The 16,821-nt window shown below is 40.9% G+C and overlaps 1 protein-coding gene across 1 annotated transcript in view; it reads left to right on the forward strand.

The window, feature by feature from the left end:
• Nucleotides 1-16,821, forward strand: part of FGGY (FGGY carbohydrate kinase domain containing) — a 149,258-nt gene that overhangs the window by 33,695 nt on the left and 98,742 nt on the right. Inside the window, exon 5 of the mRNA XM_081867225.1 lies at nucleotides 1,008-1,096. Coding sequence (XP_081723351.1) covers nucleotides 1,008-1,096 — 89 coding nt within the window. The remainder of the gene's footprint in view (nucleotides 1-1,007; nucleotides 1,097-16,821) is intronic.

Genomic DNA, 16,821 nt, shown 5'->3' on the forward strand with positions numbered 1-16,821 from the left:
AAGTGGGGGACAGGGCCATCCTCTTTTAAAAAATAATAATTTTTGTTTGCGCTTTTTACATACAGTTCCAAAAGAATAAGTAAAAGTTAAAAGGAAAAAAGGAAAACAAAACCACAACCAAAAAGGGACACAACCCAAGACACCTAAGGACTTCCCGTCCTCTCCTTCTCCAATGTCCTTCCTTTTCCTTCTCTTCCACATATTCTAAGTTGCCAAGTTCTGCTCTTCTTAATAATTTTCTATTACTTCCTCTTACACTGCTGAATTTATTCAAGTCCTGCCATTCGGCTCACCTGTTTATACTGATTTTTAAAATACTCTACAGAAGTTTTCCAATCCTTTTTATATTCTTGATTGTCTTATTCTCTTATCTTCCCTCGGCCATCCTCCTTATCCAATAGATGACTAGGTGTTTCAGTTCAGTTGATGATAATGCCGTGGTTGGTTGTCCCCTGGGACTTTTCCTTCTGCATAAAAGCTCCCAAATGAAACCTCAAGCAAACCAAGTTTTCTCCTGTGATATCAGGATGAGTAAAGGCAACTTGAAAGCCCCTAGGCACCTCTTAAGTCCATATCTTTGGGCAAGTATGGCTGTTCTGAGTGCCATTCCTGTGGTGGTTATCACAGAGTGCATGGGAATGACACACACACACACACACACACACACGTACGTATACAAGGAATAAAGGCAAACAGTAGTACTGTACAGGCTTTATATTTATCCTGTGGTGGTTGCAAATAGGATTTGTATAAACATCATTGGGGAAGGCAATTGTTGATTCTTGTTAGCACCACAAGTTGGAAAAGAAGACATGAACAAGGGCCAGATATGAGCTGCCCAAATTCTTTCAGTATATGTGTGTCTCAAGCACATGCTGATTACTTTGTGTAGGGATGGGTGAGGTCTTCTTCATGTCTTGGATAATTGCTTATAATTTACATTTGTTATGGAGTTACAATAGACTAAAACTGCATATTTATATTTGCCCCTTTTAAAAAATTGCTAGAATTTGCGAGAGTCGTGCTGGGAAAAAGCAGGGTACTTCTTTGATCTTCCGGATTTCTTATCGTGGAAAGCAACAGGTGGCACTGCAAGGTATGTGAAATACTACTGCATGCTTGGGGGGTCTTTTTACCATATCTTTTCTTGTGTTAGTTTTTCGCCTTAATTCATTTTGACTACATGCAATGTATGTACATCTGTATATGATTTAGGCTACTTGGGAACATCTTGAACCTATCTTCTGTTGCTATGGTGCATTCCTGAACAAAATGGTTCTTGTAAGCACTTTTAATTCTTAGTATGTTGTCATTACTATTGGTCTCGCACTCCATTCCTGGAACCTGAGCCAAGCCAATGCCAGTTTTGTTCTTTGAAAGTACTGCCAGGGCTTTATAGTTTCCGTAGAGACAAAAGCATCTTAACATTCCAGTTTAGGTGCAAAAAAGGCGAGAGAGGGAGCCCTCAGAATCCAAAGACTGACTTCAGATGGAGTAGAATATCTGCTTTCTGAAACCTCCCAGCACTGGGTATAAGTAAAAATAATTCTTTTCTTTCCAGGTAGTAGTACATGCATAATATGGCCAAAATGCTGTTGTGCCCTAAAATCTATACTCTATCAAGCCTCCCCAAGGCAGAATTTATCAAGAAACTGGTTTGTTGGTTTGTTTCCATTTAAGTGTGTGAGAGTGCATTCTACAGCAACCCTTCCAGAACTGGAATTATCTAGATTACCACTTTCTCAAATAGCTTTCTATCAAACTGCAAAGGAGAAATGGGTATGCATCTATGAAAGCTGTTGCCCAAATGCTACTTAGCTCTGCATTGCATGGTGTTTTGTATTCAATTCACCTACAAAAATGTTTGAGATCTAAGTGGTTGAGGGAATCATAGAAGGTGAGACTTGACGCTAGCCACATTACACCTTACGTTTCATATAAACTGGGCTGACCTACAAAATCCCTGACCATTTTAAAGGTAAGAGAATCTGGATTTCTAGTTCTAAGCTTTGAGTGCTAAAAGAGGGTGGCCTGAGGCAGAGACAAGAGTATATGCTTTCTTTTGTCATGGAAGAATTAAACGAGGAAGACTTAAATTTTGCAGCACTGAAAACTTGCCTCAAGTGTGCAGTGTTGTCTTTTATGGAAAGGGTACCTAGTTTTAAACTTAGTTTTCAGCATTCAAATGCATGCATAGGCAAACTCCAGCCCTCCAGATGTTTGGGACTACAATTCCCATCATCCCTGACCACTGGTTCTGTTAGCTAGGGATGATGGGAACTGTAGTCCCAAACATCTGGAGGGCCGGAGTTTGCCTATGCCTGTTCTAGTGGGTATTGGACCAAGATTATAGCAATTATACTACTGATAGGGACAAAGACAGGATGTCCTGGAAGGGGTGCTGTCCTCAGGGGCAAAGATTCACAATGTGACAGAGAAGTTGCCAAGTCTTATAAAACCCAGCAGATGGTAAGAGCTGTTTGACAGTGGCATGGATTCCCATGGAAGGTGGCGGATTCTCCTTCTCTGGAGGTTTTTAAGCAAAGGTTGAATGGCCATCTGTTACGTACGATTTTGTTGAGATTGCTGGGGGTTGGACTGACTCTACAGTTCTTTCATTCTGTGATAGAATCCGTTGGCTGCTAGTTATGGTAGATGGAAGGAGAAATCTTAAGCACAGTCAACTACCATAAACCTTGTTGGGTCAAGAAGTCACACACATAGCCTCTGTTCAGTTGCAGCCCTTAGTGACTGTTGACAGTGAAAGAGAAACTCATAATATTTTAGTAGAGCCTACACCTCCTAGATCCTTAGACCTAGGCTAAGCCTCCACAGTAAAGGTTCTGTGTTGTCCTCTCTTTCTTATTGAGGTTCCATACTTAGAACAGCTGTGTTTAAAAAACCAAGCACATACTAGCACTAGAAAACAGTCAAAGCATTTAAAAATAGAATGAAAATGAAAATGCATATTCCATTAAAATAATAATGCTTTTGTTCTAAGGCCATCCATGATGGAAACTGATAAATAGACCTAGCCAGAGAGCTCTCTCAAGCATTCCTGGCCCCTCACAATACTGGAAAACATACAAAATAACAAACCTCTGTTTTGGATATCATTGTCCATTGTGCTTAGTATTAGGTGGTTATTGCTTTGTTTGTTTTAAATCTCTTGCTGCTGTTAGAGGTTTTGTACACCGACGCTTCAGTCCTAAACACATTTACTGAGAAGTAGGTGTTATTGATTTTTTTATTATTACAAAAAAACACAGCCCAATTGATTCAGTGTGCTTGGAGTTCAGTGTTTCGGATTGTTTTTCTTGCATTGCCTAATGTACCACAAATGGCTTGTGACTCTGTTGGGCAACTTGTACTTCTGCCACCAGCAGAATTGAACACACATATTTGAAACTGTTTTCTCTTGTGTTGATTTGTGGATGTTGATTTTCACCTTTCAGAAAGTAGAAGCTTGCCTTTTTGCACATTCCACAAATAGGGGGGATAAAACCTAGCACAAGTAATACTTACACACATGAGTTTATTGTTAAGTGAAGTCATGCACGAACTCTGCCCGTTATTGTTTCCTAGCCATGATTAAAACGGAGTCATAAACCAAATAATATTATCAATTCTGGGTGGCAATCTGAAGGGTAACTTGAGATGGGCATATTGAAAAATCTTTAATCTTGGCAGAGCATAAGATCTAATAGTAGCAGTAGGTTTAAGTTTCACATCCCTCTGGAGACCACCTTCCACAGTCAAAACTGGCAGTATCTCTGTGTGCAAAAGAGAGTCCAACTTTGAAATGCTCCCCACCCCGAGGGGGGGGGGCACTTTCCTCTTTGAACAGCTTCTACCCTCCCTGTCTGGAACATCCAGACCTGGGCACTAGTTGCATGTACTGTAATTTAATCTTATCCTGTCCCCAGCAGGATACTTGCTAACGAGAGAAGGAGACTCAAAACGGGTGAAGACTGATTTCTTAAACCACAGAGCATCTGCGTTTTGATGCTGTTTGTTGTAGCCTCTATGTGTCAGTGTTGCTGAGAGGGCAAGGAGGGAGAATAAAGCAGACGTTGTAAGCAGAAGTTGTTGTGCCCACTTTTGGGGGATAACATTACACGTATGCAACTGAGAAGCTGCATTTATTCTCTCCCCCAGTCTTCTTCTCAGGGAATGCAATCACTGACTGACCGGCTTAATCTTTTAAATCTGCTGGGAAATAAGCAATTGGATTAAACTGCAAGAATTTACACAGTGTTTACACAGCCCTCCCACTTCTAATACTCAAGGGGATTTTAAGTGTTTCTGCTTTGGTGAAGAAGAAAGACGGATTAAAAAACTAACATAACTTGGTGCAGTTGCAGGGAAACATCCTTAAAACTCATTTTACAGTGATGGAGAAATAGTTGTGTGTCTTTCAGATGTGGCTTATTGCTCTAAACATAAAATACAGCAGCTTCTGCTGTCTGTCCATTGCATCTACCTGTTGGGGACTCTCTCTTTCAGAAATGCTCTGCGTTAAGATGATGTTCAGCATCACAGCAGGCCTCCCATCCCATAAACGGAGTCTTCACATCTTCCTAATGAATCAGATCTATATATGTGTGAATTGAGCGCATTTGAATAAGTGTAATAATGGTGATCTACGGAACAGTTACAATAACTATTATAGTATGCATTACACATTCAGTATTATTACACTTATTCAAATGCGCTCAATTCACACATATATAGATCTGATTCATTAGGAAGATGTATCTGACAGATACAATGACATTGTATCTGACAGATACAATGGCAAATTTTTGTTGTTGAATGTTCAAGTAAGTCTGAGTAAGCCAGAATTTTCACCTTATACTAGTCCTTTTGGAATTACTTGTGGAATCGAGCAGTGCAATTAAGTCTGTGTGATTCTAATAAATGAAGAATTCAAAAAATCCATATCAGGACAGATCTTTATCAGGCCAGCTGAAATGCTGCAAAATAGTGTGCAAGCTTTTGAGCTCTAGAAAACGCTTTGTCCTCTTCAGAGTGCTTTCTCTTCTGTTCCACTTTCTGGGGGCCACATGCCACTAGGGTGTCCCATATTTGGTTACCAAGCCATGAAAGTAGACAGGATGACAAAGGAGCCAAGCATACTTGTGTGCCTTGTGTCCAGCCATCGTGGCACTCCATGAGGTTGAGCATGCCAGCTCCTTTTTCTCATGTCCTATTAGATATGGTAGTGGGCAGGGGCAGGCCAGGCCAAATGGCTTTATATCCTTGTTTAGCAGGAGCCTTTAATTCATAGTTTTCCAGTTGGATTTCATGGGAAAGCCTAGGATAAGAAACCATAATGTCTTCGCCAAAGCAGGGCACACAAGGGGGAAAGTAAGGAGGGAGACCTAAGGGCAGAAAAGGTATAATACTGAAAAGCAGATTTAGCCAAGCTTAGGGTCCTGCCTAATACCAAATCAGATTGATTGGTCTTTTTTGCACATCACAGCAAACCATTGGTAATGGTGTGCAATGAATGCACTGATCTTGGCAACTTTGTGTAGGGAGGAAGCACACCACATCCAAACCAGGGATTTGTTACACTCCCAGGAACCCACAATCTCTACCCAAGATTTATTCTTGGCTTGCTTAGCATGATTCGTTGGAGCAAAAGAAACCACAATCCCTTCTTGGGACATTTTGCTAAGCCCAGGGATAGTGGCTTCTTTCCTGGCAGGGAGGAGACAAATGATTAAGCGGCTTACTATGATGTGTGAACTGCCCTCGACTGGCCTGGGTTCTCCAGGCTTTGAGGTGGGAGGGAGTCTTTTCCAGTTGTACCTGGAAATGCGAGAGACTAATCCTGGGAACTTCATTAATCCAAGGCCTATGTGCTTTTACTGAACTGTGTCCCTTTCCTTGTAACCTAGTTTAAAGGTGGCTCAGTCCCCTCTTCTTTTATTCCTTTCAAACTTGGCGTTATTTTATTCAGATATTATTGATTGCAGCTATTTACGTTTTGCGTTTCAGAAAATAAACCTACCAAGTCAGCTTGCAGCGTTCAAGTACGTATTTTAAAAGCACAATAAACAATAGGTAAGGGTAAAGGGACCCCTGACCATTAGGTCCAGTTGTGACCGACTCTGGGGTTGCGCGCTCATCTCGCTATAAAGGCCGAGGGAACCGGCGTTTGTACGCAGACAGCTTACAGGTCATGTGGCCAGCATGACTAAGCCGCTTCTGGCGAACCAGAGCAGCACATGGAAACGCCGTTTACCTTCTCGCCGGAGCGGTCCCTATTTATCTACTTGCACTTTTACATGCCTTCGAACTGCTAGGTTGGCAGGAGCACGGACCGAGCAACGGGAGCTCACCCCGTCGCGGGGATTTGAACCACCAACCTTCTGATCCTAACTGTGGTTTAACCCACAGTGCCACCCGCATCCCTCTACAATAAACAATAATAACATGTTAAAAAGATGCCAGGATCCTTCTCGCATGGCAGTTGATGATAATTCGGCTTGGGGAGGAAGGGGATCTTATCCCTCAGGATATTTAGCCTTGGGAAGCTAGGGGGCAGTCCAGCTGGGGCAGGTTCTGAAGTCACCTTTGCCTGCCTTTCCCCTGGAACTGAAATTTAGTTGACATTTATCTTCAGTTTCCAGAGCCTTAACTACTAGGTACATAGCTGCAGTGACGCGCTCTCTCTCTCTCTCTCTCTCTCTCTCTCTCTTTACGAGTTGTCTTGATCTCCAACTATTTGGAAACTCTCAAAAGCAATTACAAATTTCACACATATATACTGTTTTCTGATAGTGCTAATCTGGACCAAAGAACAGTTAATGTGCTGTTCTCATAATTACAAGTATCCCAGCTGCAAAAAGTGTGACTATCTGATCTTGGAGTTCTTTCTCTCTCTCTCCATATATATATACAAAATAATTTGATTAAAATGTATTTGCATTGTGATACTCGTTTAGACTTTGGTTAAGCAAAATTTGGAAGATGAAGGGAATAGGGAGCTGTTTTTCTCGAATGTGTTAGTAATCTTCTTCAAAGTTCAGCATTTGTATTCAGCAAGTGCATGACTCACCACCCTTCTCCACCCACCAACTATAAACTCCAATAAATTTTACTTTATATGGTGCTCTGGTTAAAGCTATTAGTAGTAATAATAATACTCTGTTTAAATGGGTAACTGATTCAGCTAGGGATGAGTGTATTAAAAATGCAAAACCCACAATGAGCTTCTGAAATCAAAGTGAGGAGGTTTTTTAAAATAAATGGGCAGAAGCTTCTGTCCCACAATCCAGATTTGGGAGATACTCAGATGAAAGTTTATTCAGCAGAGCAATATTTAGTCACAGATTATATTGAAATAGTAACTAGAGGGAAACACCCAGATTTTAAGTTATAAAATGCAATAGTAAAATTGAATAATAGACAAAAATGGTCTCAAATGAACAATGGAGGGAATTAGCTTTCTATAAACTACATGGGTTGAATTAAAAGCTACTAAATCAAAGTCAAGCAATGAGTTGTCCTAGTAGAACTGCTTTTGTCCTGAGTTATCTCTGAGAACTGCTTCTGTCCTCATTACAAAACATAAAGAGTTGTACAATTCACAGTGAAACTTCATTCTCATTTTCTAACAGATTTGAAACATCTGATCAGGATGCTGCTTTATAAGGTCTAGCCAACCTTAAAATATTTTTTGTGGTTTTATTTGTTTCTTTTAACAGGTGCTTCAGGCCTCTGTTTTTAGCGATGGTTGTTCACTCTTTCAGTTTGTATGATGCACTTTTGCTTTGAGGAAAGAAAAAAAATGAACTAGTTTGTTATTAAAAAGGCGAGAGAATCAAAATTGTAGTGGGTGTATGGCTGGCTGGCTGCCATTGAGACATTGAACTCTGAGCCAACCATGAAGTCATGCTGAACTTAAGGAGTCTCACTAATCCAAAGCACTGTGTCTTAATTTGACAAAGTAAAGACTTCTTGATAAGCAGGCCTATTAAAAATGTTGTTAAATGATGCAGGGAAGGGGGCGCTGCTTGTAAGTTTTGATTGAGAATGAGAAATGTAGTGATATGAGAGAATCATCTCTTTCTTCTTCTTCTCCTGTTACTTACTCCCCCAGGCTGAAGAACAGCTTTGGCACTCTGCTCTTCCCTGCAGTTCTTGGGCTATGCAATGGCTTGATATGAAATTTGAGAAATGTATGTAGTTTTCTATTTCAGGAAAATGAGCTCAGGGATTGAGAGTGTGTGTGTGTGTGTGTGTGTGTGTGTGTGTGGTTGGCTCTGAGGCTCTCTTTGCTCTTGCCCAATGTGCCTTGTTTTTTTTAATAAAAAAAAGTGGGTAAGAAGTGCCAGAGTCCTTTTTTTTACCAGAATTTAGGCATTCTCTTTCCTTCCCTGCTTTAAAAATTGGATTTCTTAATCTTTTTTTTTTTACATCTCCTCTCCTTTGAATGCATTACACTTAGTAAAGGAAAATTAGAAAGCTACTGCATTGTAGAAATATATTCTGCCTTTTCTCTCCTTTTCTGTTTTAGTTCATTCTCTGCCCAAACATTTTTGTGTACCAAAATTTAGCTGTAGCGTCAGGAGTCTGTATTGAAGGGAAATGATGGTTTGATGCAAGCAGGTCAACGAAGGATGAGAGGTTGGGCTAGGGTGGGGGTGGGGAAAGGCTGAAATCCGCACTCAGCCATGAAGCTCTCATGGGAACCTTCTGTTACGCTGATTGGCTAATCAGAGCCGCTCAACTAATCTAGCTCACATTGTTGGGAGGATAAAATGGGAGGAGGAAGAACCTTGTATATCACCTTGAGGTCCTTGGGGGAAAGGTGGGATATAAATGTAATAATAAATGAATAAAAATATTAAGCGACTCAGAGGGGAATCAGGGCAGAGCCTGTCAGTTTGTGCCCGATGAGTCCTCCTGTTCCATGTGAAGAAATTGGGGCAAGATCTTCCTTTCTCTTTTGGTCTTCAAAGAAGATCTGAATGGGCTTGCATCTTGCTTAGTTGCTTCTGGTTTTTTTCAGTCACGAGGGGATTTGGTGCAATTCAAAACAAACAAACAAAACAGAAGCTTGGTTTAACAGTTCAGAGTTTCTTCCCAGTTTATAGTCATGTTTTGGAGTTGAATGTTAGGTTAGCAATTTAGTGAAGGAAATTATGTGGCTACTATCAATTCAGCTTTGAGGATTGCTGGGGATTCTACTTCCCAAAGCAACTGAGGGACATTGACCTGATCTTGGTATATGCAGATACTCTGGCGTTTTTCCTCTGCATAATACTTATATGTTCTTTAAATGCATTGCAGTGACAGCAGTAGCCACAAATATTGTGTGGTATTTAAGAATTCTAACATTGTCTTTTGACTATTCTAAGTGCTATCACGCTGTGGTGCTTTTGGAGTTGAGCTTCAATTGTCATCTTACTTACCTGCTTGTTTATTAAGGTATTTACATGCCACACTGTTATGCTGGCATTTCAGGGCGAGGTATGGTAGTGTTGTGAAATGCAGTACAAAAACAAACAAATATAATTAAAAACAAGTGCAGTCAAGCAGCCAGTTAAAAATATACTTAAAAAACTACAGTGGGCAGCATCAGCAGCCAGCAAAGGCCATGCTTAACAACAACAACAAAAATGGTATTTAGAGTAGAGTTTGGTAACACTGTGTGTGTGTGTGTGTGTATTTCTATGCGTGTGAATGCCATTTATGTTTGCATTCCCTTTATGCCCAGAGTAGCCTTTTAACTGGGAAAAGGTAAGTGTCCTAGCAGCTCATACTTCAGAAGTAGCTCATTTTTGTGTACAAGAGGGATATCAGTTTTGTCCAGCTCCATAACCTTTAAAATGACACACTGTTATGCTTGATCTGTCAAAAAAAGCCCATAAAATCTTTGTATACTAAAGGCATAAGACTTTCAATAATACATTTTTAAAGCACTGACATATCTCGTGTGTGTTTTCATTGCTGAGTTGTAGTAGACCATCTGCCACCTTACAACTAAGTAAAGGATAGTTATTGATTTTTTTATAAGCCTCTGAATATGGCTTCTGTTTTCATTAGGATACTGTACCCTTTAACTGTCAGTTGTAAATGGATGTTCCCACATATTGAGAGCTGGTCTTTCTAAATATATAATATGTGGAGGAGTGTGTAGAATTCTTTCTGTCCTTCACTAATATGCCTTTCTGTTAAGCTGTTCCTTATATGAAAGGTTATATATAACTCACAGTTCAACCAACAGAAATTATATACAGTCAAAGACATTCCACAAGTGTTTATTTTTTATTACATGCAGCATGCAATTACATTTTAATTAGAAGACCCTTAGGGTATGGCTTTAGAGCAGCATGGAACAGTAAAAGTAGTGCAGAAAACTTCTAAGATTAAATGTTGCATTCATTACTGTGACAACATTCAGGCTTCTGATGTATGCAGATGTTATGGTTGATCATATAAGCATGATTATAGCTTTCATTTTTAAAACCAAGGATAGTAAAACTTACAGCTACAAGTAGACTATATCTGATCTAGTAACAGAAAAGGTGCCCATGAATATTTCAGCTGGATCTCCCTGGAAATGTTTCTCAAGCCTAATATAAACTGCAATCCTCTTAGTACTTACTCAGAAGTAAGTTCCGTGGGTTTGCTGCGCCAAGTAAGTGTGCATAGGAATGCAGCCTCAATCCATTCTGTCTCCCCCAAAAAAGAAAAAATAGCCAGTAAAAAAGGAGGCTGATATAATTATTTATTATATCTGCTTCTCCACTTCTGAGAATAATTCAGCTAAATCTACAGCTGGAAATATTAATTCATCTTACAAGTGTTGAGAAACAGCATATTTTGTTAGGGATTCACTTGAATGTGAAGTTGGGCCAAGACTCTGAACTTTTGCTGTCCTGTTCAACTTTAGAACTTGGAATCACATGGGAATACATAACTGTGGGCCAGGGAATGGATTTTTGGGAGCAGCTTTTGTTTTTGTTTTTATTTATACTTTCAATCCCTCTATAGAATGGTTGAGCTGGAAGGTACTCTGAGGATCATCTAGTCCAACCCCTAGCAAAGCAGGAATTTCAAAATGTGACAAAGGGAAAAAACAGCCATTGAGCCTCTCTGTTGGTTCCTTCATCCATCCCTACCTGCTGCAGGACGAAAGGCTAGAATACCTCTTGCTATGGCATGCAAAGGAGGAGGGAAGGTAAAGAGGCCAGCATAGATCTGTGCACTTTTAAAGGGATAATTAGAAGTGGAAATGCTGCCTAAAACACCCTTCAGGATGTATGTCATCCCAAGTAAATGATCACTACTGCCTTTGTGTGTTGGCTTGGATCAGTTAGTTAATTGCACAGAAGTATAACTCATTACAAAAATGGTTGTTAGAATTCTTGCCAGGAAATAAGGACAGTTCCCTCCTGATCAGTTGGCCATGTGAACTTGACCTTGAAGCCACAACAAAGCTTTGACTCACTCACTCTACTAAAACTGCTGACTGATGCAAGAGCTTTTGACAACATCAACTTCCCACTAGCCATCCTGAACATTTTAAAGTTTATAAACCTGAGTAAATGAGGGCATATGTATATTGAGCCAGATCACTGGTTCTGAAAGTTCAATTTCTTGTGTCTGTCCACGTTGAGATGAAGTGTGACACTGTTTCCTATAAGTTAAGCCAATTAGCCTGTGCATGAGCTGTGCCACTGAACCTGAGCTCTCTCAGCTAATTCTGGGGTGCCAGACATTGAATTTTAAAATATAAGACCTGTTAAAAAATAAGCCAGGCTGTCTTCCTGATGAAATAATCGCCTGGAGAGATGGACCATCAAGAAGAGTATAAAAGACAGGGTGAATGGACCATCAAGGAAGCCATCAACAAAAAGTCTCTCTGCTAATGCAGAGGGAAACTCCTGCTCTGGGCTCAGGGTAGTTGGCAAAATACAATGCAGAGTTGGGTGGGGAAGTTTCAGAATTGCAGTGGGCTGATGTAAGCAAGAGGACAAATAGTTTCATTTTGGGTAGCAGATGACAAGCTGGAGAAAAGGGGGTCACAGCACAATGTGGGCTAACAGTCTGAATCCAATGTGGCAGCAGTGGGAGGGACAGGACCGTCGAGAGTATAAATCTGGAAGCCCCACTATCTTAGGCTCAGGTTGTATATTTGTGTAAATAAAACGAATATCATAAAGACACCACAGTCTTCACTGTGCCTCATTGTCCAGAAGTAAACACAGACCCTAGTAAGTGTTCCTGGTATCCCTGGAATCTCTCGCCTCTCGGGGAGCAAAGCACATGACTCATTCCTTCTAGTGGCATCCTCTCTCTCTCTCTCTCTCTCTCTCTCTCTCTCTCTCCACCCCCTCCCAATTAAAGTTTTTTCTTCATAGTGAAAGCAAAATTTCTACAGGGTATGCCAAGTTACTCCTTCCAATGTTGGTTGCACACAGAGTTTGTCTTAGAATTATCTTAATAGGAGGGAACTGTAGGTGCAAGTAGTTCGCCCAAAGTAACTTATGAATATTGTATCTTTAATGCTGAAAGCAAATCTGCAAGCATTATATTCAGGCTTTTTTTTAACATGCCAGTTATTAAAGCAAAGAAAAAAACCCCTCTGGTTTTTATATATGATAAAAGGCAGGTAGAACAATTTAATTTCATTAAATATCGTTTAACACCCCCCCCCACCCTTGGAAAAATGTTACTTAAGGAAACTGCTTTGAGCCAACCTTTTTGAATATCTGACTGGCTGAAATAACTTTAATATGCTGGAGCCTAACACCATTCATCTTGCTGTACCTGAAAATTTACAGTCGGATCAAATGCATTTTTTAAAAATCTGTGAAATGCAAGTCTGAAGTTTTATTTTCATAAAGTCTGAATGCTGCAACTTAAAAAAAGAAGAAGAAAAAGAGAGGAGAGAGAACTGTTTATCCTCATTCCAGACGTGAACCTTGGAAAGGTGGCAGAAAAAACAAACAAAGCCGCTGTGTTTTTGGGGTAGTCTGCATTCCTTTAAATTTTCTGACTTCAGCTTGTGCCTCAATTTTTCAAGTTATTTGCCCTAAGACTTAACCACTTTGACTCCTGCTTCGAAGTGAGTTATTCTGCCATTCACCTTCTCAGGAACACTGTTCAACAATTCCAGAGCTTCGAATATACGATCTGTTCTGAGGGCTTTTATTTTTTCATTAAATATTATTTTCTTCCCTACTATCATCTTTCCCTGCTATGTTTTTACCAATTCTGTGTTATATGATAGGCCATGCTATTTTTGCAGACTGCTTGCTTTTGTTTTGTTTGGAAAAGAAGCTCTTTGTTGCAGTGTTTCTAGTCCATACATGCACCTGCTTTAACATGTCCTAGATGGAAAAACAGTTGGTGTGCATGGGTATTGACTGGTGTGCGCAATAAACACATTAAACACAATGGAAATCACTTTACCTCTTGTTTATGCTAACATTGCAACCTGTTGCTTAAAGATACACACACAATGCATAAAGACTTAAACATCAACCACGTTGGCTAATGCTAGCACTGCAAGGGGTGTATATAGTGTGTGAACATGGTTGTATTGTACATCAGTGGTTCCCAGTGTGGAAATCCCTGCAGGGGATTTCCTCGTGGGTGCGAAGAGGCAAGGACCCTCTATCACAGGGGTAGGCAACCTAAGGCCCATGGGCCTCAAGCAGCCCACGGGAGTCATTTAACCAGCCCACGAGCCGCCTGCAAACCGAGCTGCCTGCTTGGCGAGTCCCTGCGCACTGAACTAAACCGGCGCAGTGCGGCATGGGGACTCACTTCCGCAGTGCCGGAAATCGTGTCTGCGCATGCTCAGACGCCGAAAATTGCATCTGCGCAGACACCAACACCGGAAATCGCGTCTGTGCAGACACAGACGCCAGAAATTGCTGCTGTGCACGCTCATGCGTGCGCATGATCCAGCCCATGGAGGGATCTCCACTGGAGTAAACTGGCCCAGGCGAGGTAAACCTTGCCGACCCCTGCTCTATCAGATGGGGAATCGATCAGATTTGACTTGAAACTGGGCTCAGTGTAAACCTTGTTTCCCCCTGCCCCAATGAAAATAGTTCACTTGTCAAGCCTAATTTTGAACTGAATGGGGACATGTGGTACTAATGAAGGATCTTCAGGAGAATTATGAGAATGAGATCAGGACCCCTCTCTTTCCAAGCAGTGCTACTGAGAGGAAGAAATAACTCCTTTCCTCTCACCATCAGCCAGATGAGTGAGATGGGAAGATGGGAAGGCTCCCGGGTGGGAAGGACAGGGGCCATAATGTTAGTCTCTTGTGTGTGCTTTAATTCAGATCCTGAGCAAGGAATATAAACATCAGCAAGGCTAAGGCTGGATTTTTGAGAGGCTCCCAAAATGCATTGGCATGTTTCTCCCTTATTCCGAAGAATCAAATTGACCTTTGGCCTATGACATTTCTTCACTGCTGCACTCCTTCTGCACTTGCTTTCAATTATTGTTTTATATTAAGAGGAATGGAACGGTCTGAATTAAAACTGCTGCATAAGAGGGTTCTCCAGAGGTTGTAGTAGTGGTGAACTCCACCCTTTTGGTTCACCCATGTCTGACAGCATTCAGTGTGAAACAAGTTCAGGCATTGCTTAACTCACCTGGGAGGTTTAGGACTGCATATGTACTCATGCCCTCAGGTCACAGTTTGTTGTTTAAAAACAAACAAGCATACCACATTATTGAGGGTCAATTTGAATTTTACCTTTATAGTAGGAGATAGAGAGGTTTTTTGGGGGGGGCGGTTCTTTGCCTCTTTTTTATGCTAATAACACTGCAGTAGATTTTATTGTTGTTTGAGTTTGTCTTTTTAAAAAGTAAGAAACAGATTGCTTATTGAGACATACTTAGGCTGCAATCCTAAACCCACATGCCTGGGAGTGAACCACATTGAACTCAGTAGGATTTACCTCTGAGGAGGTGGGCTCATCCACTTTTCTGTTCAGTCTGTGACTTCTAGGCAAGAGGTTTTTCTTTTGTCCTGCTGCTTACCCCAGGAAAATCTGCTGTGTACTGCTGAATTGGAGCAAACATCAATTGGATTTGCTGCCGATTGATGTTCGTTCTGATTCAGTGGTAAACAGTGGGTTTCCCCAGGGAAAGCAGCAAGACATAGGAAAAACCTCTTGGACCCATGCCTAGTAGTCACAGTTCAAATGAAAGAAATCACAGGACAAAGGGAAGTGTGGATGGACCCATTGTTAGGATCATAGTGTTGGAATTTATTTGTTCCTCTTGTTCAGTGGCTAAGGAACGGACATCTTTACATTGGCTTGATTCTCTGAGACTGTTTGGATTGAATGGACAAGACTAATAGTGGATCCAACAGTCAAGAAGGTGGTTTCTGCAAGTGCTGTAGAAGGAAGTGAGGGGCAGATGGGGCTCATCAACCTTGGAAGGTAGCCCGACTAGGAGAAGGAAAACTGATCTTAAACTTCTGGTTGCCTTGTGGGACATCTTCGGAAGAAGAAAATGCTGAGGAGTAAACCCTACACAAATCTGGAATGATGTTCCTAATACAGTTGGATAGCGCCTTGCACCATCTCCTGCAGCCAAGCTGGTGTGAAATGTATTGCTCTGCTTTCCTTTGGACCACACTAGCAAGGCAAGGGGGGGGCGGGTCTTGTCCCTTTGGCAGCCCTAGACCTATATACACATACTCCCCAGGCTTGCGCCCGGAGGAGATCACTTCAGTGCTACTAACACCCCCGGAGGCACACTCCATTGTCTCTCAAAACAGACTGATGCAACAACAACCTGTTTTTAATGGGTTATCAAGAGTTTTAGCGTGAGTCAAGCAGTATATAAATCTTGTTAAAAACGAACAAACATTACCTTTAAAAAGTGAATGCTTACCCAGTTATTTGAGTATTGTTGTCAGTCCATGGGCATCGGAATTATGAAAATGATTTGAGGTGCTCAAGATTGATCTGCCCTTTGGTAGAGAAACACTTTCCATTAGCAGCTGCTATGGTTGTCAAAAGAAATTTCTCTCGTTAGTTTAAAGATAACATTTTTTTTATTCTCACATGTGTAGTTTGACACTTGCCCTCAGTGATAAATGCACAAATAAAGAAAAGGAAGATGAATTTTGACAGCTTTCGACTAGCAAGAGTCATCTTCATTATGAATAATTTATTTCCTCTCGTATCAGACATCTGTCAAATATCAAAGATGGTGGCCAGCACTGTTTGGTTCTGTACTTTCAGTCTTTGAATAAAGCTACACAACATTTTTAGAGCAGTCAGGCTGCTCTGGAAGTACCCTTCCTGTATATTTTGTTCAGTCATATGTATTGACTGCAGTGTTTGGTTGTAAATAACACAGCTTTTAGAAACTAGCTATGCATAGCACTGGTGTGTAACTGGTCTTCATAATGTCACCAAGAAACCATCTCACCTGCTTGTGTTTTCTTTTTTAAAGTACCATAGATAAATGTGTGAATGTTCATGTGGTGCTTTAAAGAAAAATAATAATTGTAATAATTGGGCTAAATGCTTAAACTGTGAACAAAGAAGATCCAAGTTCAAATATTGACTCTGCCGTAAAATTTGCAAGGTTGCAAAACAACTTCCCAGCCTTATCCCCGCTTACAGGATTGCCCTAAATATTGTTAAGTAACATACATAAAACTGGGAGTACCCCAAAGGTTAGTCAGCCTGTCTGCAGTTAAGGTTGGTCTGCAGTTACATCCATACTGTGCAGTGGTAATGCTGGGAGGCTGTTTGCTGCGTTGCACATTTTAGGGCAGAGTCAAGATTTAAACTGGGGTCTTCCTGGTTC

The sequence above is a fragment of the Podarcis erhardii genome (assembly GCF_964252035.2).
Source record: "Podarcis erhardii genome assembly, chromosome: 6".
NCBI classification, from domain to species: domain Eukaryota; kingdom Metazoa; phylum Chordata; class Lepidosauria; order Squamata; family Lacertidae; genus Podarcis; species Podarcis erhardii.